The sequence below is a fragment of the Prionailurus viverrinus genome, chromosome D1, assembly GCF_022837055.1.
Source record: "Prionailurus viverrinus isolate Anna chromosome D1, UM_Priviv_1.0, whole genome shotgun sequence".
Taxonomy (NCBI): domain Eukaryota; kingdom Metazoa; phylum Chordata; class Mammalia; order Carnivora; family Felidae; genus Prionailurus; species Prionailurus viverrinus.
Window position 1 is genome coordinate 60019905 of NC_062570.1, and position 25465 is coordinate 60045369.

Here is a 25465-nt window from a genome sequence, read left to right on the forward strand (position 1 = left end):
CACAGTAAACTGCATGTGTTCAGCATGGGGAAAACAGGATGCTTACAAGAAATTAAACACCCAGGGTTCCCTGTTCCCACCACTTCCTGGCTCCAGGAATTCCTGTGTAGACACCTCCTTTACCTTAATGGACTTTTGACTCCAAATTCTGGAATTATCACCCTATTCCCCCTGCCACTTCCTGTTCCTGTCCAGGCTGCCTGATGTGTATTTGCAGACCATGTGTCAAGACTCCTCCACCCTAGGATGAGACTCTGCCTCTTTGCCTGGGCTTGAACCCCATTCTCTGGGCATGTGCCAGTCCTGAATGGGCATAAGCAGTGTGTCCTGCTGGACCACCCCCCCACACTAGCCAGCTGGGATCACCCCAGTCCTCCAGTGCACCCCCATGGGAATCCCACCCTTCTCCCAGCTGCCCCCACCTCACTTATTCTTTGATGATCCAATCAGATGTCCTTTTCCCACCTATCCCACATCCTTAGGAAATGGCCTCCCTAAGTCTTTACTGATTATTTAATAAGAAAAATGCTTTACATAACTCTGTAGCTGTAAAGGACCTATCATTCTCTCTCATGCTTCTGCCTGCCTATCTTGGTCAATCCCGTCTTTTCCCTGAAAATATTTAAAAAATGTTTTGCTTTTGTTATATTATAAAAGTACATGTGCTAACTCTAAAATATCTAGAGAAAAGATAAAACTAGATAAAAACAATTATTTCCTAAGCATGTAGAGAGCCCTTACTCTATGTCCCAGTGAAGTACTAACCTGGGAAGTAGACATTGTTACCATTTCTGTCTTAAATTTGGAGACACTCAGGCCTGAAGAAATTGAGTAGCTTGCCTGAGGCACAAAGTTGCTAAATGACGGAGCTGGGATTTGAACCTAAGTCATCCCAGTCTAGCGCTTTGCCTACTACACCTCTGTTCTCTCTCCACTGTCTGCTCCATCCATATGCCCTGCTTGCCCTTCTGATACTGTCCTGAGGCCTATAACTGGGCCCCAAACCAATCATTCTAATTGGCATGATGATATCCATCTCATAAGCATGAGCAGGTACCTGTGGGTGCCTCCCCCCAGCCCCTAGTCTCCCCCTGTGCAGAATTTGGAAGGCAGAGTTAGCCTGGACTAACTCAAGAAAACCAAGATGGGGTTGGTGGCAGGAGAGAGAACTCAACTGTGCCCGGCTCAACATTTTTGTCTTTGCCCTGCCCCACCCACCCCCTGCACCCCTACCGACCCCTCGCCCCCCTACCCTGGTTCTCTTACCCTTGGCCATTCCTCAGCGTCTGCCTCCTGTCTTCCAGGACTGCATCAGGGTCTAACTATGTGGCCTTCAGGGGCAGCAAAGTCTGCACAGACTTGGCCTCCAACCTTTATCATCTGGGGGAGGGCACAAGAATTAGAGAATGGCTTGGGGTGGGGGTCTCTCTCACCCTCTGGTGTTCCCATCGCAGGCCAATCCTGGGGCAGGGGCAGGGCCTGGGGAGGGAGAACGTGGATCCTACCGCCTCCGAGTCATCAAGGCCCTGGTACAGCGCTACATAGAGACAGCCCGGCGGGAGTTTGAGGAGACCCGTCGGAAAGGTTAGTGGCTTGCCCCCAAACCTTCCCCATTGCCAGTCCTTGCTCATATAAATACCACACACCCAAACACACCCTGCAGTGTGGCCTTTCTACTCAATGACTCTCTGAGCCATTCAGACATTTATTCCATTCATTTCATTTAATCCTTCATGTGTTTGTTGATTCATTCACTCTCTTACCCATTCACTCACTCATTTAACTCATTATTCACTCATTCACTTATTCACTCACTCAACCACCATTCACCACTACATTCCGTTTGTTCCAGCCTCATCTTGGGGGGAGGGGGTACTATGTCAAGCAGAGACACAGGGGAAACTTTCAGTCTGGTGAGAAAGAGAAACCATCTTTGTAGGCAGATAGTGCTTAGCTAGGAGAGACCCAAATTGCCATGGGAGCCCAGGGGAGAGAGAGAGAGAGAGAGAGAGAGAGAGAGAGAGAGACAGCACCTATTATTTTGACAGGCTATTGGGAAGGTAGAAGAATAGAGGACCAGAAATGGGAGAAAGCAGAGGTGTAATTGAAACTGGGCCCTGAGGATGGTTAGATGGGAACAGGGCTGACAGGGGCAGAGGCACAAATCTCTACCCATTAAAACTTTCCCATCCCTGTGATTCCTGACCCCTTCTCTGGGGAGAGGATCCCTTTCCTTCTTTGTATCTTCTAAACTCATGGCCACCTCAGCCCCACTCAGATTCATCTGCCCCAGACTCTGCCTGCTCCTGATCCCCTGCCCACGAGCCAGTCTCTCACTTTCTCCAGTTTTCCTCCCTCAGGACCCACAGGCATATGTCCCCTGAGATTCTGTTGAGGGTAGAAGTGGTTCAGGGCACGCTCATCTTCTGAGATGATCCCCATCAATACCTTCCCCCACACCCCCAGACCTGGGCAACAGACTGACAGAGCTGACCAAGACTGTGTCTCGACTGCAAAGTGAGGTGGCTGGTGTGCGGCGGACTCTGGAAGAGGGAGGGACACCCCGACCACCAGGAGGTGCCAGCGTCCTCAGTCGCTACATCACCCGAGTGCGCAACAGCTTCCAGAATCTGGGCCCCCCCATCCCTGAAACCCCAGAGCTGACAGTGCCAGGGCTTGTGGGGACCCAGGTATCTTCGGAAACTGGGCTTCAGGATGCTGGAGGGGCTAGGACTCCAGCTTCTGGAGAGTCTGGCCCTTCCTCCCCAGCTCACGTGTTAGTGCACAGGGAGCAAGAATCAGAGGCGGCTGGGGACCTGCCCCAGGAGGAAGATTTGGGAATCTAAGGGGGGTCCTGATGCAGTGGGAGGGTCCCTTCTTCTGTTACTAGGTATAGAGGCCTAGATAAGTGAGGGTAGGGGTCACTTAGTAGAAGCCTGTGCTGCTTTACTTGCCTCAATAAAGTTTCTGTTCTGGATGTCAGATGCCTCCAGAGAGTGTAAGGATCTCTGTCTCTTCACGTTTTGAGATCCCTTTCCCTTGTCCCTGAAATGGACTCTTGTGGGAGCAGGACAGACAAATGTCTTGCTATGGGGTCCCAGGTATCTTGGGTTTAGGCTCCTACTTGAGTTCCTTCACATCATTAGTGGAAAGGATTCTGGACTGGGAGGCAGGGAGCCTGGTTTTAATACTAACTCTTTGATCTTGAGCAAGTTGCTTCTTTCCTTAGCTTTGCATTCCTCATCTGACAAATGGGCGATGAATCCATCTCCCTTCCTTCCTTTCCTTCTCTCCTCTTTCCTTCCCTCCCCTCCCTTTCCTTCCTTCCTTCCTTCCTTCCTTCCTCCCTCCCTCTCTCCCTCCCTCCCTCCCTCCCTCCCTTTCTCCCTTTCTGCCTTCCTTTCTGGAGGTTGTGGGGAATCTCTGACTCTTAAAAGTTTCTGCTTTGCAAGTTGTGGTATGTGACAGGGGTCTGCATAGGAGACCATGTCTAGGAGGGATCAAGAAGTCATCCTTTTAGTCCCTCAGTTTCTGAGTCTGGCAAGGCTAGAGCAGAGTAGATGGTCTGGTCTCATGGAATAAACCAATCATGAAATTTGATGTCACCACACTGCAATACTGTTTAATTGAGTGATCGTCATAGTACTACCCGTGCTTGTCCCAGGGAGTCCCTACCACCACACAGCAGGGCTCCCTCCACCCTGCCGTGGCCTCAGATCCCCCCACATCCTGGTTGGGAGGGGAGATGGCTGGATAGAGAGATGGCTGGGTGGGTCCCCATCCCTGGGGAAGTGGCTGCTAGGGCTGTGTCCGAAACCACTTTCTCGCTTCGAGGCTGTTCGAAGCTCCCTTCTTCATATGAAGGTCACCAGTTCCCAGAACTCCTAAGTGGCAGATATTGAACTTTCAGGGCCCAACTCCTGAGATCTGGAAGCCCCTAGGTGCCAAGAACAGGGTCTTCCAGGAGAGTAGAGAGAAGTCCTGGGCGATGGAGGTGGAGTCTGGCTGTCCTCCTGCTGAAGAGAGAAGAAAAGAAGGTGAAGGGTCAGTAGGGCCAGGGGGAGTTGAAGCAGCTGAGGGAGGGGGCAAAGAGTACTCACTTTGTGCAGATACACAGCCCCGCCTCTTCTCCCCTGCAACAGATAGCACCATGAGAGGCCTCCATGTAGATACAGACCCTCATACCCCAAGCTTCCCTTCCTACCAGGTCCTCGCGTGGGCCATTCCCCCTTCTCAATCCAGCTTTCCCTTCTCCAAAATGCTGACTTCTGACTTTCTTTCCTCTTTCTTCCCCTGGAAAATCTTTCCAGCTTGCTTATCCGTCCCTGCTCCCACCCTGGCCCCAGCCACTCCTCCATGCTGTCCTTGCCTCAGTACTTAGGAACAGCATCATATATGTGTCCTGTCAAACCCATTAAGCCCAGGGCCTCTTGAGATCTGAAGAAGCACCCGTCGCTTTCCTCTGCTTATCAATCTCCTTAACCAGATTCTATTGGTCAGACTATACAGCAGATAGAACCTTTTGAGAATATTTACAGAATCACCTGAGAATGTTCATAGATCCAGAAAACACTTAAAAGACCTTTTAAGAGCTGGCAGAACCCAAGTCACAGAGAATAGTAATTACAGCTGACTTCTGGCCCTCAGCTTTCCCATTAACCAAGTGGGTCTCCTGAAAGGGCATCCTGGTTTGTTTCACCCATCCCACCAGTCCTGCTTCCCTCGTGCATGGCTTACCACCCAGATAGGCACAGTTAAAGTGGCTGCAGGTCTGATTATAGCTCCAGAGAGTCACCAGGCTCTGGGCTCCTTCCTGGGAGAACCTGGTGACCAAGAAGACTTCATGTGGGGGGATCAGCACCTCGCGCTCCTCAGGAAAGACAGATAAGGCCTGGATAGGGGCCCCAAAGCAAGTCCTTAGAGAGAAGAAGGTGGCATTACCAAATCTGCGGGCCACTGCCTCATCCAGGGAGCTGGAAGCAAACTGGCCCAAGCGGACAGAGTCCCCCAGCTTCTTGGGTTCAAAGTGAAGTGTGCCCACGCCTCGGAACACCACCTTCCCAGGTCCCCTGCTGCAGCCCCCACTGCCCTGCAGCAGCTGCAGGGCCCGGGTCAAGTAGAAATGCAGGGCCTTGAAGGGGAAGTACTTCATGTAGAATTCCCGGGAGCCACCGCCTGTTCGCACAGCTTGGTTCAGCTCCCAGTATAAAGTGTTAGATGAGTTGGTATAGACCATGACGGCCATTCCGTGCTGGGCTTTGAAGCCAGGGGGCAGGGTGAGCCCTCGACGCCTGTGCTCCCAGGCCTCCCGTGCTGCCTCCCAGGACTCCCGCAGCAGGGCGTGGCCAGCCATCTCCTCCTTCAGCAGAGGGGCTGCCTTTTCTTCCATCTCCTCTGCGCAGCCCACGTAAGCATCATCAAAGGTGTCTGGAGCCAGGCCCAGGGGCAGGATGGGAACAGCCCGGGCCTATGGATGTAGGAAAGAGAGGAGCCACATAGGAAAGGATAGAAGTTCAGAGCACTGGACGGGGGCCCTTGGTGGCAGATCAATTCAGAAACACAGTATCTCATTTCTATGACCAGATATATAGTATATGCAATTTGGCAAGAGCTCAAGGGCTTAAATAGCACAGCCACTGCAGTCGACAGACATGGGTTCAAATGCAGACTTCCCCATTTACTAGCTGTGGGATCTTGTGTATGTCTCTTTAACTTTTATGGGCTCTCCGCGTATAAACTGAGGATACTTTCTACCTCACAGGGATATTGTGAGGACAGCATATAGATCTTCACTTCTGTACAACATGATGGGGTCATTTTGTCATTAGAGAAGTTCTTGTACCTGGTAGGAAGTGGGGCTAGATGACTTCCAAGCACTGTTCTGGCTCTAAGATCAGTATTCAGGTGATATACAAATATACAGCCAATGTCCAGTGACCTGACCCTGCCTCCATCCTTAGATTCTCTTCCCCCCTCATGCCACAACACCAAGACACTGTCAGCTCTGAGACTCCTGAGTCTTCTCCTGCTTTAGAAGCCCATTTTTCCAAACATGGGGTGGGGTGTGTGGAGGAGGTCAAGCCCTGGTCTAGGAGGAGCTGCAGGAGGGCAGCGCACAGGTAGCGCAAGCCGCTTTGCCTGGGCTGCGCCTGTGGTGGCAGACAGGAAGTGGGGAGGAATGATATGAAGGAAGGAGGATCCTAGGAGGACCAGTGGGTGGAGGTGAGGATTCAGGGAGAGAGAATGGGAACTTGGGGCTGCCTGCAGGGATGGAGGTTCCTGAGAAGAAGAAGATTAAGAGGACTGGGATCCTAGACAAGAGTCCCTGGGAGAGATTTTTGAAGAGTCAGCCCCCCAGTCCACCTCTTTTTGGTCTGCCCCTGAACTGTTTGTTCCCCTAGTGGTGGGAGAAGCTTCCCCCAGTTACCTGCCAGAGGGCATGGAGAGCCATCAGCAGAGCCACCAGCATCGTTTTGGGGGGAGACTCAGGAAAGCGAGGTCCAGATGTCGAGGGCACCATTGGCGATGGGCTGGGGGACAAAGACCTGGGTCCTTTCCTCGGGTGTGAAGTGCCCCCGTTCAGGATACAGTCCAGGAGGGCGTGGGCGGGGCTAAGGGCGGGCCTAAGGGAGTGGGCGGGGCTTTAGATTTAATTGTCCTCCGCAAAACCCCAGGGCTCCGCTCCCCAAGTTCCCAGTCGCCCCCAAGCTCAGCGTCTTCTGCTCGGGGACCTTCTTGCGATGGTAAAGGTGGAGCCGTTATTTGGCTTCGCCCGGACAAGGGAGGGGGAGGCAGGCCGGGAAACCCACCTGGAAGTTGCAGGGGCGAGAGCGGGAAGGGGCCCTGATAGCTCGGGCAGGAGGCAGGGGGCTCAAGTCCGGGCGGGCGCTGCGCTGTCCCGGGAGTCCAGCCGATCAACAAAGTCCCGCGGCTAACTATAGCCCCCGCGGCGGTAACCTGACACCTCTCTTCTCCAACAACGGACACGGGGTGGGGGCAGCGGGTGTGGCGCGGGAAGGGGCCGAGGGGCGTACCTCCCTACCCCTAGGACTGCGAGGTCTTTCTCCAGAATCCACTTTGGCTCCGAGCGAGGCCAGGGATGAGGGAGGGACTTGTGAGACTTGTGAGACTTGTGAGACTTGCCTCTTCCTCAGGTGGGCCCTGACCTGGCTGGGCCCCACCTCCCAGACCACTACGCCGGGGAGGCCCACGAGGGTCCCGCCCACCAGAAAGTCTCCGCTGGTGCATTTGCTGATTTGCATGATATTTGCATATGGCCCAAACGTTGGAGCGTTTGTGGTCGGACCTCTGAGCGGCACTCATCGTTCCCCTTCCCTTTAGTGGGGTGGGACCAGATGCAGAGCTATCTCACAGCCTCAGGGGCCAGTACCACTTCTCCCCAGACCCTCCCTCTCTGGACCTCTTAGACTCAGGTGACCCCATGTTTATAAACACTAGCCTTTCCCCTCCCCTGCTGCGGGCCTGTCTATAAATAACCTGGCTCTGAGTTTTGGATGCCAAATCATAGGTAATGGGAGAAGTGGCCAGCTGAGGAAATCAGTAAGCAGCTCTGGGGACGGCTTTCTGGCAGCCTGAGCCGCTGGGGGTGGGAGGGTTACTCTCACAGTGGCCATGGGAATTGGTGGGGGGGGGGGGGGGGGTCTCAAATGTCAGGATTTAAAGAGATGCTTCCTGCTGCTTGCGGGGGCGAAAGTGGGCCTACAAGGTTAGACTTAACCACAGGGCCTCCATCCTGGTCTGGCTCACTCACTTAGCCCCATCCCTGCTGCCCGATCCCCTCAGGCTGCCTGCCAAATAAAGAATTTCCTTCATCAAGAATCCTGCTTTCTCCCAAACTCCTTCCTATAGCCCCAAATAGACAAACTGTGTATACAGGCTTGGAGAGATGTGGGGAGGTAGATGGAAGGAGTGGCATCCCAAAAAACTAGAACACTTGTCAGGCAAACACAGCTGCCAGACAACTACTCTTGGGGCACCTGGGTGGCTCAGTCAGTTAAGCATCTGACTCTTTTTCAGCTCAGGTCATGATCTCACCATTCACCAGTTCAAGCCCTGTGTTGGGCTCTGCGCTGACAGCATGGAGCCTGCTTGGGATTCTCTCTCTCCCTTTCTCTCTGCCCATCCCCCGCCGCTGCTTGTGCACATTCTCTCTCTCAAAATAAATAAACTTAAAAAAAAAAAAAAAAAGGACAAGTACTCTTGTCCCCTTCCAATGAGACCGACTATCCCAAAGCTCAACTAGATTAGAAAATCAGGAGTTTCTCTATTGTCTACCATGACTATGAAAAACAGCATCTTGCCTGTGTATCCTGGCTGCCTCTGTCCCTGGAGGACCCTCAGCATTTGCTGTTGGAACAGAAGATACTGTCTGGGGTGGGTAGGCTTGCTGAAACAAGTCCTTGGTATCAGATCTAGTGGATCAGAGTTTTGTCCTCTCTGATGCAAGTGCTTCCCCCATCCCCAAATATGGAAATCCAAGAAAGGCCCCAAGAGATGGAATCAAATCTAGTCACTAAGCAGAGGCCCTGAGGCAGAAGCAGAAAGTCCTTTAAGATCACCTAGCAAATCAGTGCTGGCCAGACCCAGCCACCTTAATCTGGGAATCTCTCCTGGCATGTTAGGTGAGTCTCCATGCTCACATAAAAGGAATAAAATGCAAATGTAAAAGATACCAAGGACAGGGGTGCTGTGCACAGGACCAAACCCAATGGGGAGACAGTCATTCCAGCCTGGATCCTCGATGCCTCAGCCCACCTTCTCTCTGGCTTCAGGGGTTCCCTTTCACATGGGAGGAGCACAGGCCCAGGGCAGACTGGGCAGAGGCTAGTGTTCCCAAGCCTTGAGGAGACATCCAGAAATAGATGGGGGAGTGTCACATTTCTGAGCAGCTGTGTGGGGACAGGGGGTGAGGGACTGACAGTATAAAGGAGAAACCTGCCTTCCCTCTCCCCTGGTGGCCATCGCAGAAGACCAACACCAGCTTCCCTGGAGAAGGCCTAGGTAAGGGGCACACCGCCCTCCTCCTGGGCACAGGGCAGGGAAAGACTCTTTTAAAGGGGAAATTTGGGGTATTGGTGGTGGAGTTTCAGGAGTTAGGAACAGTTTCAGGGAAACTTTTAGTCTGTTCAGGTTGCTATAAAATATCCCAGACTGCATAACTTATAAACAAACATTTCTCATAGTTATGGAGGCTGAAAGTCTGAGGGTGCCAGCATGGTCGGGTGAAGACACTCTTTCTGGCTCATAACTGGCACCTTCTTAGTATGTCTTCATATGGTAAAAGGGGCTAGGGAGCTCTGTGGGGTCTCTTTGATAAAGAACATTAATCCCATTCATGAGGGCTCCGCCCTCATGAACTTATTACATCCTAAAAGATCCACCTTCTAAAGCCATCACAGCAGGTATTAGGATTTCAACATATGAATTTGGGGGGAACACAGATATTCAGACCGTAGCCCCTTTTATGGAGAGGTTTAGGATACCTAGGGAGGCTTGGGGCATTGAGAAACTTAGGGGTTCCTGGGAAGGGACTTAAGAGTCACATCCCCAAAAGGAAATGTTCAGTGAGGATCTGGATAAGGAGAAATGACAAGTACCCTGAACAAGATGAGAGGAAAAACAGAAGGGCAGGTGTGATATAAGGGGTTGCCCAGTGCCTCCACTTCCTTGCCTCCCATGACCTCCCCATCATTCTGGCCCCACCCCATTCCCCCAAACACTGCTCACCAAAGTCATCAAACTACTGTTCTGCAGTGGTCTACACTGTTAGCTGCACCCAGAAAGCCTCTCAGATTCTCAGCAAACATTCCAGGTGGCCTCATCTGTGGCTGCCTTGGGCTAAGCTCTGGGGACACAGAACAGGTCATAGCTGGTCCCTGCCTTCAAGAAACTCACAGGCCAGGAGGGGAAAGACACATAAGGGCAACACAGTACGATTAGGACGGTGACAGAGGGAAGCACAGGGTGATTTAAGAGCACAGAGTCATCAGAAGACTCCCTGGTGAAGGGGACCCCTGAGTTAAGCCTTGAAAGGTGGGTAGCAGGAGAAGGGCATCCCCAGCAGATGGCAATGTGTGCAGAGCCACGGGGAGGGAAGAAGTGGAGCCTCACCTGGAACTTTGTTCTGTACTGGAGAAGGCAAGCACAAGGCTGAAGAGGTCACGGAGGGCTAGGTCACAGAGCACCTCAAATGCCAGCATGAGGAGGATTCTGTCCTGAGGGTAAGGAAGGAAGTTGTGTTTTGTTGCTTTTTTTTTCTTTCTAGATGTGTTCTCATGTATTCCCTCATAATTTTCATCTCTGCATTTTTACTCTGTATTTTGAAATATTTCTTCCAGTTAGGTTTGGCACACAAGGTTTTAAGCAGGTAAGCAACCTGACCAGCTGTGCTTTAGAAACATTGTTCTCCCTGCTCTGTGGAGGGTGGATTAGCAGGGGTGACAGCTGAGGCAGGGAGATCAGGGAGGAGGCAGGGGCAGACCTCAGCCATGGCAAGGGATGTGGGGGTGGGAAAAGAAAAGGAGTTTCTAGGATGGATCCATATGGTGATTAGATGGCAACTAATTTAGTGTTTGATGAATGAAGTGACCATTTTGGGTGACTGGGTGAATAACAGAGATGGTAGGTATATTATATGAGACTCTTTCAATGGCAAGCTAGATAAAACCTAAAGAGGAAATTATTGGGGTGCCAGGGTGGCTCAGTCAGTTGAGCGTCCGACTTCAGCTCAGGTTATGATTTCATGGCTCATGAGTTCAAGCCCCGCATCCGTCTCTGTGCTGACGGCTCGGAACCTGGAGCCTGCTTCTGATTCTGTGTCTCCCTCTCTCTCTGCCTGCCTCTCTCTCTCTCTCTCTCTCTCTCTCTCTCAAAAATAAATAAACATTAATAAAAATTAAAAAAAAATTTAAAGAGGAAATTATCACAAGAATACCAGGGTACTTCATGAGACCCAAGTGAAGAGCCTCTAGAAACCCAAGATGTTTTGGTCTGCCTGTGCTTTGGCTTCAGGCAGCTTTTTCTTTGCTTCTCAGCCCTCTTTTTCCTTTCCCTGGGGATCTTATGTCTTCTCTGACTTCAATACACCCATGACTCTCAAATGTCTCATCTTATTGTCCATTCTTCTATCCCTTGGACATTTGCCCCTTGAGAGTCCACACATGCCAAACTGAACTCACCATTTTTCCTCTAAACCTGATTATTCATTCATTTTGTATTGAGCACCTATCATGTGCTGGGATGGGCAAAATGAGCTTTTAAAGTGTCTCTGCTCCTCCTCTGTTAGCAGACTGGAGTGTGGAATCTGTATGTCATCCTTGATTTTTCCCTCTGTTGCACCCCCTATATCCCATCAGACACCATGTCTAGTAAATTATACCTAATGACTCTGGGTCCATCCTCACTGCTAGTATCTTAGGCCACATGATTCAAGGTCCTCACTCTCACTTCAGAACTCAGACTTCCCTATCCCAAGCCTATGAACTCTCTCTTTTCTTGCCTTGTCTCTGCAGGGTAGAGATGAGGATAGAAACAAGGGCAGCAGAGAGATGGCAAGAGATAGAGTTGGCCTAGTGAGGTTTCGCTGCATAACCATTTTGCTCTGTACCATAAAATCTCGTGGCACGCAAAGGTTTATTCACATGTTCACAGGTTTTTGGGCTGACTATAGATTGTCTAATCTAAAGTGAGTTTGCTTAGGCTGCTCTGCTTCAAGCTGCCAGTCTGCCTCAGCTTTTTGCTGGCTGGGCTCAGGTCTGCTGCTTATATGATCATTCTAGGGTCCAAGCTAATAGAACAGTTCTGGGCCACATTCTGATGATTTGTGACCCCAAAAGACCCCCTCTCTTGGTTTAGAGTCTCCCAAAAGCCAATCCAGAGACAAGGACTTGGGTGTAGTGAGCTTATTTGTAAGTTGATCCCAGAAAGTACAAGTTTAAAAGTGGCAAAGTGGATGGGGCACATGTACCCCAATGTTTATAGCAGCGCTTTCAACAATAGCCAAATTATGGAAAGAGCCTAAATGTCAATCAACTGATGAATGGATAAAGTATTACGCTAAGTGAAATAAGTCAGTCAGAGAAAGACAGATATCATGTTTTCACTCATATGTGGATCTTGAGAAACTTAACAGAAGACCATGGGGGAAGGGAAGGGGGGAAAATAGTTACAAACAGAGAGGGAGGAAGGCAAACCATAAGAGACTCTTAAGTACAGAGAACAAACTAAGGGTTGATGGGGGGTGGGGGAGAGGGGAAAGTGGGTGATGGGCATTGAGGAGGGCACTTGTTGGGATGAGCACTGGGTGTTGTAAGCCAATTTGACAATAAATTACATTAAATAAAATTTAAAAAGTGGCAAAGTGGGATGGAGAAGAGAAAAGCACCCCCTCCCCAAAAAAAGTGCGTTAATGAGCACACTGTGACCACTGTGGTCAACTGGGGCTTAATCCCACTGGGTACCCTCTGTGGGAAAGGGAATCTGACTACCATTCTTCCTTGGTTAAGGGTTGTCCCTGGGAACATTAAATCCCCTGCACTTTTGGGTTGCCCTGAGCAAGTTTACAGGGTGATGGAGAAAGTCTTGGGCACAAAAATAACATGGAAAACTAGAGGTGGGAAGCTCAGCATAAGCTGAGGTATCAGCATGCATGAGAACTATCCACTGCCCCTGTGTGTGGACTTGTGGGTGGGCTGAACCATCAAAGTTTAGCCTCCTCCCACCCAGCAGATTATAGAACAGGGATGCTTAACCTGAATGAGACTGGGGGCAGAGACATAACCACCTGAAATTTATGTAACATTGGGTGAGGGTACATACATCCATTTGCTTTTTTAAAAGTTTAATGTTTATTTTTGAGAGAGAGAGAGAGAGACAGAGACAGAGCATGAGTAGGGGAAGGGCAGAGAGAGGGGGAGACACAGAATATGAAGCAGGCTCCAGGCTCTGAGCTGTCAGTACAGAGCCTGGTGCAGGGCTTGAACCCATGAGCTGTGAGATCATGACCTGAGCAGAAGTTGGACACTTAACCGACTGAGCCACCCAGATGCCCCTCCATTTTCTGAGGAGACGTTTCACCTTTCATCAGATTCTCAGAGAACCACTAACTGTTTTACCATTTGTGTATAAGAAGGAAAATAGAAATATCTTTGAATTTGCTTATATGTGCATAGAGTATCTTTAGAAGGATACACAGAAAATGGGAATGTTGGTTGCCTCTGGGGAGATGGAGTGAGAAATTAGCAAGAGAAAGATATTTTATTGTGTGCCTTTTGGACTATTTAAATTCTGAACAATGAAAATGTATTACTTTAAAAAAAAATTAAACCTTTAGAGGCACCTGGGTGGCTCAGTCAGTTAAGCGTCTGGCTCTTTATCTTGGCTCAGGTCATGATCTCACAGTTCGTAAGGTTGAGCCCCACATCAGGCTCCATGCTTGGGATTCTCTCTCTCCCTCTCTGCCCCTCCCCCGGCTTGCCCTCTCTCTCTCTCTCTCTCTCTCTTTCTCTATCTCTCTTAAATATTTTTTAAAAAGATTTAAAAAACTTAAACCTTTAAAACATTAAACATTAAAGTCAAGATTGATCCTGTTAGTAAGCAGAAATGTGAATTAGAAAATAGATATCCTCAGTCAGCTGAGAGGCTGACTCTTGATTTCGGCTCAGGTCATGAACCCAGGGTCGTGGGATCAAGACCCTGTTGGGATCTGCACTGAGCATGGAGTGCTCTTGGGATTCTTGCTCTCAAAAAAAAAAAAGAAAGAAAAAAAAAAAAGAGAGAAATCATAATAACTAGAACTGGCAAAGACATAGAGAAAAGGCCACTCTCATTCACTGTTGCAGAAGGGCAAACTAGTACCTCTGGGTGGTAATTTAGCAGTGCCAAATAAACAATAATTCATATCCTTTCAACATTATATCACTTCTTGATCTTTCCTATAAAAATATGCCCATAAGTAGATAAGGATTTACATGCATGGATGTTCATAAAGTATTATGTGTAATGTCAAAAATGTCAAAAAGTTACAAACAAAATGTGTGCCCAGAAGAAAATAGTTGAATAAACTATCGTTTAGCTATATTATGAAATCCCATGCTGCCATTATAATGAATAAGGTAGATATGAATGTATGATGTGGAAGGAAATCCTTGATACATTGTTTCCTGGAAAAAAGGTTACAGGAGATGTATGTGAAACATGAAAAGGCATGTTCCTTTTCCTTTTTGAAAAAAAAGAAAATAAAAACCAAAAGCAGCCTGTGTACAGAAAACTAGGTGTGTATGCATATTTAAATATTAAATTACTTGCATGTGCACAGAAAAAGGTCCGAAAGGATACTACTGTCACAGTAACAGCAAGCACAGTTAAGAGTGAGAGAGGACACGGAGAGACTGTCTGCTCCAATCCTTACCCCAAGCCGGACTCTGCCTTCTTGGAGCCTCACTCCCCATCTCATCCTCTCCCCAACTCCCAGCCCCTCTCCTTTACCACCTGGGGGGTCTACATCTGTCCCTGCCCTGGAAGCAATCGAGGGCTTAGGGGAGGAGGGCTCAGTTGGCACCAGGACTGCAGGAGGGGAGGATGGCTGGATCTTATACCTGGAGTACTGCCATGGTCCCACCAGGTGACCAGTCCTGGATCTGCCCTGTTCCAGCCTCACATCCCCCACTGGGTGAAGCCCAGACCTCTTACTGTGGTAGTCAGGACCTTTCACGAACGGCCCCAACATTCCCACACTGCAAGCTGTGCCGTGCTGGATAAAATGTCTTTCACTTTTTACATTCAACACCTTTGCTCTTCTCATTTCTGCTACCCACGACTCCTTTCCCACCCCAAATGCCAATCTTCCTATCCCAGTCTCCACTGATTGAAGCCTTATTCTCCTATTTATCTGAAAGACCTTGTTCAGGTAACACCTCCTCCAGGAAGTCTCCCATATTCCTATGTTCCAGCAAGAAGGGTCTACTCTCTCTCGAGCCTTCATTTCTATGTTGTGACTCTGTGCCAAGCACTGGGAGTGGCACAGATTAGGTTTCAATTAATGTTTATGAAATTACATATTAACATTCTCATTTTCTAGATGAAGAAACTGAGACCCAAAGAGAGATAGTAACTTGTCTAGGGCTACCTCCAACATGCAGCCTCCTGCCATGGTGTCTCTGCTGCTTGTGTCCATGGGCCTCATGGAAGCACTTCAGGTATGGTTATCCTCCACCGTCCCCATGTCAGCAGGGAGTTGTCGGCTGAGTTGTCAGCTTCCTGTGAGGAGCCATGGGAGGAGAGAATGACTGATGCTTCCTTTGGGGCTTGCCCAGCCCGAGGGGACAGTCCCAGACCCTGGTCTCTGCAGCTAGTCGTTCCCAATCCCCTTCCCCTCCAGGTGCGTTTGGGGCTCTCAGCGTCATCATCTAAGTGGAGAAATTTGGTGACAGGCTCCCATTCTCCTGAGGCTCATCCTCTCAGTCCTTACTGCTCCCTCTCCCTCAGGCCCAGAGCCACCCCATCACTCAACGAGACCTCTTCTCTCAAGAAATGCCCCTGGATATGGCCCCAGCCTCCTTTGATGACCAGTATGCTGGCTGTGCAGCAGCCATGACAGCTGCCCTCCCGGATCTCAACCAAACAGAGTTCCAGGCCAACAAAGTGTATGCTGACGGCTGGGCACTGGCAAGCAGCCAGTGGCAGGAGCGCCAGGCCTGGGGACCAGAGTGGGGCCCCAGCCCTACCCGGCTGCCCCTGCCACCCCCTGGCTTCCGCGATGAGCATGGGGTGGCCCTCCTGGCCTACACAGCCAACAGCCCCTTGCACAAGCAGTTCAACGCAGCCGTGCGGGAGGCGGGCCGCTCCCGAGCCTCCTACCTCCACCACTTCTCCTTCAAGACACTCCATTTCCTGCTGACCGAGGCCCTGCAGCTGCTGGGTAGGGGCCAGCGTTCACCCCAGTGCCGCCAGGTGTTCCGAGGGGTGCATGGCCTGCGCTTCCGGCCAGCAGCACCTGGAGCCACCGTAAGGCTGGGAGGATTTGCCTCCGCCTCCCTACAGAATGTTGCAGCCCAGCAGTTTGGGGAGGACACCTTCTTTGGCATCTGGACCTGCCTTGGGGCACCTATCAAGGGCTACTCCTTCTTCCCTGGGGAGGATGAGGTGCTGATCCCCCCCTTTGAGACCTTCCAGGTAATCAATGCCAGCAGACCAGCCCAGGGCCCTGCCCGCATTTACCTCCGGGCCCTGGGCAAGCGCAGCACATACAACTGTGAGTACATTAAAGGTGAGCAGGGGATGCACTGATCAGCATCTATGCAGAAGATGGGCCTCCCCTTCTGTTTTCAGGGGATACATACACAAATATTACAAATAAATTAATAGTAAGGGGGACCCAGTCCTGTCCCTCTGCCCCTCCACCCCCTTGCCTCTAAGGGGAGACAAGCTTCTGAGGTAGTAGGACGCTTGTCCCTGGAGGTGCTTAAGCCAGAGCTGGCCACTTGCCTGCTGGGAGGTTGAAGAGGGTTTTCTGACCAAGACAGGTGTCTATGGACATTTGAGAGCCAAACAGAACTGGTCAGGCTTTTCTCCCAGCTGGAAGCTGGAAGGCAATTAATTTCTGGCCATAGCACTGACACCCAGACCATTGATGCCGGGTCTGATTAAGAGCCCCAACCTCAGCTTCCAAGAGGAGCACATGCATTCGGCTGAATGGAAATCCTGTGCTGTCGTGTGCGCTGGGTAGGGGTGCAGGTGGGTGGTGAGATAGCCGTTAGGGGCTGTGCCCCAAAGTTCCAGCTCAGGCTGTGGCAGGTCTTGGATACTCTTCCTGTCTATCCTCCAGGACTGGCCAGAGATGGAATCATGAGGCCAGCCTCAGGTTCTTAATATCTGAAGGGGTTGGGGGTTACTGGTCCTGGCCGAATGATGCCCAGGGGCTTGTGAGGCCTAATTTGCATAATTAGAAGCAGGTTGTTGCCTGGAACTGTGGACCACATCTAAGATAGGAGAAAGTCCAGTATGGCTACCATTCTCACCTTGGACAGCACCATGAGCTTGCATGAGTTAATGGAAGATGAAAAAGACACGCAAAATACATAAACTAGTGCCTCCTTGGCTGGGACAAGGCATGGGAGAGGGAGAGGTGAGGCAAAGCTACAGGCCAAGGAAGCAGGAGGGTACCCAGAATAGACCCTGGCTTTGAGGGATGGCTCCCTTCTGGCTCTGCTGCTCATGGGTCAAGTCAAATGTAGGCAAAGGAGGTCCCACCATAAGGAAGCAGAGTTAGAAGAAAATGTATCAGCTTCTCCTTGAATGAGTTGGGGATGGACCACAGGGTTTGGGCGTTCTTTCCTGACCTGAGAGCTATTGAGACTTTGATTATTTACTGTTTCTTCCCTACAGATAAGCAGTGCAAGTCTGGGCCCTGCCGTCTGGATAACTCAGGTAAGAGCTGCAAGCCTATGTGGGCCTCAGCTCAAGGATGAGCAGGGTGCCCTGGGGTTGGACTCCCCTCCTGAATTCATGTCACTCTTGAAAGGAAAACAACCCTCTTTTAATCAAAACAAGTAAACTCTCTTAAGTAGACACCTGTGGGGGTTGCTAACCTCTCTTAGAGGACATAGATGTGTGTATGGGGCAGTAGTCATGCAAGCTGATACACCTGCCCCCAAGTATGGGGCCCTCTCCTTCACAGAAGGTCAATGATCATGCACCGGAGAGATCCAGGTTGCAGTGGGGGGATGAAGGGAAGGGACCACTCCCAAAGTCCTCTCTGGGCCTTCTCCTTCAGCTGCAGAACCCACTGTCTCTATTACTAACCTCAGGGCTCCTGTAGACCACCTTCCAAGGTTGAGGTCAGGTCTTGGGTGCTGGAGACCTGGGATCTTATCTGAGCTCTGCCCTTTCTCTGTGATCACTCACTCTCTCTGGGACTCAGTTTTCCTATCTGTATAATAAGCATATTAGACTAGATGATCCCCAGGTCCCTTTCAGTTGTGACTCTTCTTCCCTTGAATACCCACTATTCCAGGGCCTGCCTAAGCCACCACTTCTCTAGGTGGGAAGGGGCTTTTCCAGGGGAACCAACTGGCATAGGCCCTTCCCAAGAAAGAAACTCTAGCCACTTATCCCCCTCAGGTCCCTCTTCCCTCCTCCAGGGCTCTGTGAACAGTGTGAAGGAGGGGGCCCTAGCATCTACTTTATTCCCACCATTCTCCACTACACAGTCCCATACCATGCTCCAGGCACACCACGCCATGAATCCTCACCATGACCCAGTGGGGTAGGTACTATCATCACCCTTGTTCTACAGATGAGGGAACTAAGTCCCAGAGAAGTGAAGCAACCAGTCCTACACACACAGCTAATAAGGGGTGGGGTCCAGAGAGCCCAGCTCTAGAGCCACACTCTGAACCACCACACTACCTGGTCCCCATTTCTCTCCAGACACCATCTTATTTTATCCTTACTGTACAATAAACTATTGGAAGGAGGAAGAACAGGGAGTATTACCTTCATTATATAGTAAAGGAGACCCAGAGACAGAAATGACTTGCCCAAGGTGACAGAAGGAGTCAGTGGCAGAGCCAGGGTCAGAAGCCATATCTCCAGGCTCCAACCAACTTGAGTTCTGGTAATGTCATTTCAAGCACTGGACAAGTTAAGGATTCCCCCTGGTCCATCAGTACTTCTATCAGGGGTTCGCAGAGGGGCAAAGATGAGCATCACTAGAGCTCTCATCATATCTCTTCCCCTTGTTCAACCCACTCTGTGATGCCTCATTTGTCTCAGTAGGGGGCAGGGGCATAGACCAACCTAGTGACCTCTGGAAGGGGAACTGGGGCTCTTTCATCTGCCTACCCTCCTCCCTGAATCCATGGTCTGCATATCTGCATCTCTGGCTCCCATCACACTTTGTGTGTCTGTGTTTTCAGCTCACTCTGCTCGCTCCTCTTCGTCTTATTTATGTACCTCATTTTACCCTGAAAACTTCTCTCTCTGCCTCTGTTTTTCCCACAGCCATGAGTCAAGGCCCCATTTCTGCAGTCTGGTCCCTCCTACTGCCACTCTGGCTCCTTGTCAGAGGAACCTTTCCATAGACTCCAGGCCTCCCATCATCCTTCCAACACTGAACAGCTCTGCCTGCTGCCTCTACCCAACATGGGGATGTTGGCCACATGTGTGCTTTAAAGGCAGCCAGGATCCATGGTAACTCCATCTGCTGGGAACTCTGGGACGTTGGTAGCTGCCAGGCCTGCTGATGGAGAAATAAGGGAATCTGAGGACTGAGCCTTAGCCAAGGCTCTAAGAATGAGACACTGAATAGACACGGGGGTCTCTACAACAGGCAACAACTCACTTGGAGGTTAAACTAGTTTGGGGGGGAATGGGGAGGAAAGCACTTGGCCAGAGCATTTGCTGGTATTACTCAAATGCCTCACATGTGCACCTGGAAAGCTCCTATTCACTCTCCCAAGAAGCCTTCTCTGACTTCTCCCACCTGGCTGGGCTAGGGGTCCTGCCTCTCTGCTCCCACAGGTCCTTAGATGCTTCTCTACACCACGTGTTCATGTTTGCCTCCTGTATCAGATGGTGAGCTTCCTGAAGGCAGGGACTGGGTCTAAAGCACAGAGGTAGTACTAGAAAACGTGTAAATCAAAAAGGAACAAACATCTTGCGAATGGCTCATCTCTGCAGTGCCCTGCTCTGGACATTTTCAAGCTCTCTGAATGTCAGTGTGTAGGAATGATGTGGACTGGCTCTAGCTCCAGACAGTAGAGAGCAGGAGAAATAGCAGAGACAGCATTAGGTTCTCTGCCAGGGTCTCAACTGAATGCGCAATTGAATTCTTGTCAGCAAAGACATATAATTTCTGCTCTGATCTATGTGTCCTAAGGTTCCCGTCTCTAGAGAGACAATCCTGGATCCCCAACTTCCACTACCACGGGTCCCAAGGGTTAAGACAGGACACTGAAGAGGTGCTAGGCACACACTTACTTTATTATGAGTTGGGGCTTTGGGGCCAAAATTCTGGTGTGGCCTCCTGCTCTGGAAACTAGAATCCTGAATCCTTTACCCTGAGTCCTAGGCAGGGACTGGCAAGACCAAGTTCCTAAAATAATAGCCACCAAGGAAATAAGAGAAGACAAAGAAACATGGTAGTTCTGTTTCTCATATAACCTGCACCCTTGCCACTCTAACATTTCTAACACTCAGCATCAAAGTTCAATTCTGTTCCTCCAGGACTGCATTTTGATTTTGACCCTTCTTAGAGTTTCTCTTCCATAGGGATTAAGGGAGTGGCAAACTCTGGATTTCCCTTAGTGGTTAAGGTATGTAGACAAGCGATCCCTGTGGTTTGTGAAATCGGCAGTGCTGATCCTGAAGAAAGGGTGTCCCAGGCTGTTAGGCACAGTGGGGAGAGACTGGGTGGCCTGAGAACCAACAACCACCTGGCCTTTCCATCTCTGTCTGGGGGTGCTGTGGCTGCATCAGACCCCTGGGACTCACAGGGCCTGCACCAGCACCAGGAGGCTCATGACCAGGGCCATGGAGAAGAAGATCCCCAGGAAGAAGCGATCCATCACACGGGCCAGCCGCTTCCAGTCCTCATGGCGGCGCTGGGCAGCCCGGTGGCTGTGGAAGGTGTTAGCAATGGTAGCTACGTGATGCAGCAAGGCTTCTTGATGGCACAGACACCGTGGCTCATGGCAAGGAACTGCTGGAGGGTGAACCCCTTCATCAGAAGGCTGGGGACTGGGGGGTGACTCAGGTGGTCTAGACTGCCCACAGGGCTCCCCTCGTTCCCGCACGCACAAGCCCCGTGCCAGGCGTCCCAGGAGGAGGGCCCGAGCCCAGGCTGGCACTGGTCGGGCACTGGGACCACAGTAATGCAGGTTCATGATAAGGATGGTGAGCGCTGTGGAGAATGTGACCATGGTCATGGTGGCCATGTAGTACTTCCCTGAAAGAGAGAGAGTGAGCTGGGGCCCAAAACAAGAACTCAGGGTGCCTGAGTCTGCCCACTGCCTCAACACAAATAGGCACCAGCTCATCCACCATGAGGCTCTCAGGACCCTCCAATCCCAATGGATGGAGCCAGGAAGGACATAAGAGCCAAGGTCTCCTCATCCCCTGTTCCTACAAGTGAGTTCTCACAAGCCACGTGCTCCCTAGTTGTTCTCCTCACTGCTGGACTCTGCACTCCCTCACAATCCATGAAAGCCACGCTCTCAAATGTAGAAGCACCATCTGGGGCAAGTTATTGATTCTTTTGGTACAACTGGGATAACAACAGAACTTACCTCACAGGTCTGTGGTGAGGGCTCCCTGAGTTAATAAATGACAAGCCCTTAGGAGAGGACCTGGCACACAGCCAGCACTCAATGCAAACTGCCTGTTACGACGGGTGAGGGGGAGGATGTCTTCCTGGAAGGGGCCTACCCTCTCCCCTCAATCTCAGAATGAGGCATGCTCCCGGAACACCCCCACCCTCACCCCCAACTCCCACACCGAATTGGGCCGGCACGGCTGGGCTGGGGATGGGCGGGGGCCGGTCTCACGGAGGAGACGGCTCACTCCCCGCCCCCTCACCACCCTCGACCCGCGCCCTCGTGGCTCACCGATGAGCGGCACGCTCTCGGCCGGTGGCATGCTCTCGGCCAGGAGCAGCTGGAAGACGGTGAGCGCCAGCAGCACGGTGACGCCGAGCGACACCTTCTCGCCCGAGTCGGCGGGCAGGTGGAAGGCGAGCGGCGCGAGCAGCGAGATGAGCACGCAGGGCAGCAGCAGGTTGCACACGTAGGCGGCGGCGCGGCGGCGCAGCAGCAGCGTGAAGGTCACGTCTGGGTAGGGCTCTGAGCAGCAGCCGTAGGTGAGCACGCGCCGCCGTGCCGGCATGCCCAGCACGTGCCACTCCACGTTCTCCACGAAGTCGGCCAGGCTGGCGGCGGTACCGCGTGGCCGCACGTCCAACTGGTGCCCGCCGTGCGTCCACGAGCCGAACGTCAGGCCGCAGCGCTGCGCGTCGAACGGGAAGGCCGACACGTCCACGCGGCATGAGCTGCGCGTGATGGCCGGCGCGTCCCAGCGCACGGCGCCGTCGTGCCGCAGAACCACGTTGGTGCTGGCCGAGGCCGGCGGCTGTGCATCAGCCCTGTGGGCGGGCGGGGTTGGGCTACCTGAGGAGGCTGCTGGGCGGCAGACTCCTGCAGCAGCTCTGTGACCCCCGGGGCCCTGTGGGTTACCAGGGACCGCCTGGAGGGTGGAGGGGGTGGCAGAGAGGGCCCTGCGTGCCTTTGGAGGCTCAGAAGGGGTGGCGCCTGCAGACTCTAGAGGAGACACGGATCTAGGCCAGGGCAGGGTGAAAACACATCTGTAAAAGATGGCACCTGGCTGCATTGTGTTATCTGCAAATCTCCTAGGGGGCCCCTGGGGGAAAATATGCAGAGCCATGTGTTGTCTGGGAAACACAACTGGTTTAGGTGGCATAAAGGAATGCTCCAGAGTGTTAGGCCCTAGAGGAAGTCCCTAGGTAGGCCGTCGGGGAGTCCTGGGAGACTTGGAGCAGGCCTGGAAGGGTGGAGTATGCCATCAGGAGGCACTTGTACCCCAGAACCCTCTCTGTGAGAGACACAGAAATGGCCCCTAGACCACACAGTGGGTTCCCAGGAGACATTCAGCCTGGGTTGGCTTGGGAGAGTCTAAAGTGGGGCATATCATGGAGGGGCTGGCAGCTTAGAAGAGTCCTGGGGGAAAAGCTTCCAGGAACCAAGTTAGGTTGTGGGGATGGGGAATCAGTGCAAACCTAGAGCCAAGGGCAACAGATGGAAGGGGGAGGGTCCCAGGCAGGCAGTACTTGTTATAGAGTACGATGTCTGGACGCCACACGAGACTGCTGGGGATGCGGATAGCATCCAGGCCACCATAGGCATCGGGGTCCCATCGTAGGTAGGCATCTGTCCACTCCTGTCGAATCCACAGGTACAGGGTCAGCACCTGGTTCCGCTCATCCTAGTGGGTGGCAGGGAGTAGGCACAGGTGTGGGCACACATATATGCACACCCTCCCCTGTGTGTACACACTCACCTACAGAGTTCTGGACAGCACCCACAAACGCAGCTGGCTCACAGTCCAGTTCCTACCCAGGCCTGACCTTGCTATGTGACCTTGACAGTTTTCCACTCTTCTTTAGGTCTCAGTTTCCTCAGTAGTTACATGGGTGATAATCCCTGCTGGGCAGGAATCCAAGTGTGCAAGTAGTGGACACACTGTGGGCACCCAGCAGTTAGTATCCAACAGTTAGTAGCTGTTATTATTGTTAATATTAATGTTTATAGATAAGAATTATTTGGAGAATAATCCCATTCTCTCACTCCCTCCCCCCCACCCCCCTCCAATTCCTTGACACTGCCACAGGCATGCTCCAAGGTTGCACCACAACACACCATATCAATGATCTGGGACAATGTCACCTCCAGGGTCACGTTCAGAGCCTGGTCTGTGTCTGCCACAGGTCTCAGGGCACTTGTGTAGTTGGCGAAGAGGTCACGGAACAGCTTGTGAGCCAGTCTGCCCTCAGCTCCCAAGCATTCTGGGGGACCAGGAAACAGGGTTGTGCATCTGAGACCTTTGTCCAGGGCCCTCTGCTCACACCCTCTATCCCCACAAGGCTGGCACCTGTCACCTGCTGTGCTATCTCCTGGCCATCTGACTGGTTCTCCTGATGTCTTCTCTGTCCATCTAGCTGTGGTTCTAGTTCCTCCCTGGACTGCTTCCAGGGATGAGTGAGGTGAAGGCTGAGGACTAAATTGCTAAATTGGTACTGTCTTCTGGAGCACGCTGTTTTTTTCCCCCACCCTTTCCCTTCCTAAGGACCTGGATTCTGCTTGCCCTACTGCAAATGCAACAGGGGCCTAAACAGATGATAGGAGTCTCATCTCTCACCCAGGTGTTGTTGTTAATCCCATTGCTGCCCCCCCCTCCCGCTCCAGTCTCTCAAACCTGTCTCCACTTATCCAGCTGCACCTCTGTGGATTTCTTCGAAGTTTCTGATGCTGTGGGCTATCCCTCCTTCTGAAAATCCTCTCTTCTCTAGACTTCTGTGACATACCACATTGTCTTCAGCCTCTGACTCAAGTATTGTTCCCCAGAATCCTGTCCTTGGCCTTTTTTTTTTCAGCCCAGATTTTTCTCCTGAGCTCCAGACCCATAAATACAATTCATTCCCGAATGTCCTATTGGTACCTTTAAGGCTGTAGGTCCAAAATATGAACTCATTTCCTCCTCCCATGCTCTGAAACCTATTCCTTATTCTGTGTTCCCCATCTCAGCAAACAGCACTGATCCCCCAGTGATTTCAGCCAGAAATCTGGGAATTATCCCTCCTTTCTGCCCCCCCCCCTGCAATCCTACCAGTACCCGAGTCCTGCCAGCCATGCTACTGGGCATCTTTTGAATGTCTACTCACCTCTGAAGCTGAGAGGACTTCTCACTGCCCCTGCTGCAAGTTTAGTCTCTCTAACCAACCTTCACATTTCTGAGATCAGGTTTTTAAGCACTCAAGTTTGACCAGGCCAGTAGCTGCTTAAAAGTGTTCAGTATCTCTCTCTGTTGCCTGCTAATAAAGTCTAAACTCAGCTTGGCATTCAAGGCCCTTCATGATCTGGCCCCCTCACCCTGGCTTTTCCATCACTGCTCCCACCCCGGCCAGGCAGGTCTTCTCTTGTCCCCTTCAGCACCTTTGTCCTCCATGATACCCAGATAGAACACTTGTTCCCCACACAGTAGTGAAGAGAAATAGGGTGTGGAGAGAGATTTGGGGAGGAAGGCAACAGCAGCAGTGCCCAGAGAAGCAGGGCTGGTTTACTGAGCTTCACACCTGGAAGCAGCGAGAGCAGGAGCAGAAAGCCCAGGCCGGAGACAGAGAAGCTTAGGCTGAGATGGTGGCTCCGGGGCCCCATGGCCCTGCCACAGCAAGAGGTGGGGCAGGTCTCTGGGTGTGAGCCTCTTGGCCCCACTGAGGGCAGCATCAGGCTCTGCTGGCAGGGATGGTGTGGACGATACCTGCAAGTCAGAAGTAAGACTGAAATCTCTGCTGGGTCCAGCTACCCTCTGGGGAGCCCTGCGGCTCTTCCAGTTCTCTCACCCTCCTATTTGTACCTGCCCTTGGATTTAAGTACTTGGATCTTGGCATCTGCTCTTTCTCCTCTGTTAGTCCTTTCCTCTTCTGGCCTCTGCCCCTGCACTTGTCTCTGCCCCCCCACCCCCCTTTACCTCTCTCACTCAGCATCTCCGTCTCCACTTCCTTTTGTCTTTTCTTCTGTAACTCTTTCTTGGCCTCTGCCTCTTTGACTTTGGTCTTCCTCCTTCCACTCATTCCTCCTGTCTCCTTCTATTTCAGCCCCCTAACTTCCTTTCTCTGTTCTCCATACCTGGACTCCGGATGAGCCTGGCACATTCTCAG

General features: G+C 51.6%; 4 protein-coding genes across 9 annotated transcripts in view; 2 read left to right on the forward strand and 2 right to left on the reverse strand.

Moving 5' to 3' along the window:
• Positions 1–2992, forward strand: part of XNDC1N (XRCC1 N-terminal domain containing 1, N-terminal like) — a 38375-nt gene extending 35383 nt beyond the window's left edge. Inside the window, exons 24-25 of the mRNA XM_047879132.1 lie at positions 1455–1584; positions 2467–2992. Coding sequence (XP_047735088.1) covers positions 1455–1584; positions 2467–2846 — 510 coding nt within the window. The 3' untranslated portion in view covers positions 2847–2992. The remainder of the gene's footprint in view (positions 1–1454; positions 1585–2466) is intronic.
• ART1 (ADP-ribosyltransferase 1) lies at positions 1455–20524 on the forward strand. Of its 2 annotated transcripts, XR_007156504.1 has the most exons (6): positions 1455–1584; positions 15098–15215; positions 15505–16285; positions 17404–17445; positions 19021–19209; positions 20497–20524. XR_007156504.1 is itself a non-coding variant. In XM_047879136.1 (5 exons), the coding sequence occupies exons 2-5, from the start codon at positions 15153–15155 to the stop codon at positions 19098–19100; spliced, it is 966 nt and encodes a 321-aa protein (XP_047735092.1). In that variant the 5' UTR covers positions 1455–1584; positions 15098–15152; the 3' UTR covers positions 19101–19718. The 2 variants fall into 2 exon arrangements, 1 of the variants encoding a protein (XP_047735092.1); XM_047879136.1 differs by lacking the exon at positions 20497–20524 and having other exon boundaries at positions 19021–19718.
• On the reverse strand, positions 3617–15221 carry ART5 (ADP-ribosyltransferase 5). Of its 5 annotated transcripts, none has more exons than XM_047879125.1 (6): positions 15146–15221; positions 10132–10230; positions 6428–6623; positions 4738–5467; positions 4101–4133; positions 3617–4016 (listed from the first exon to the last, which is right to left on the reverse strand). In XM_047879125.1, the coding sequence occupies exons 2-6, from the start codon at positions 10218–10220 to the stop codon at positions 3907–3909; spliced, it is 1158 nt and encodes a 385-aa protein (XP_047735081.1). In that variant the 5' UTR covers positions 10221–10230; positions 15146–15221; the 3' UTR covers positions 3617–3906. The 5 variants fall into 5 exon arrangements, with proteins under 5 accessions (XP_047735081.1, XP_047735078.1, XP_047735077.1 ...); XM_047879122.1 differs by having other exon boundaries at positions 3617–4013; positions 10132–10235; positions 15146–15210; XM_047879121.1 differs by having other exon boundaries at positions 10132–10235; positions 15146–15210.
• CHRNA10 (cholinergic receptor nicotinic alpha 10 subunit) lies at positions 20492–25465 on the reverse strand. The gene is made up of 6 exons (XM_047879120.1): positions 25434–25465; positions 24881–25065; positions 23448–23593; positions 22859–23013; positions 21624–22156; positions 20492–20965 (listed from the first exon to the last, which is right to left on the reverse strand). Exons 1-6 carry the CDS (start codon positions 25457–25459, stop codon positions 20508–20510), a joined length of 1503 nt encoding a protein of 500 aa, XP_047735076.1. The 5' UTR covers positions 25460–25465; the 3' UTR covers positions 20492–20507.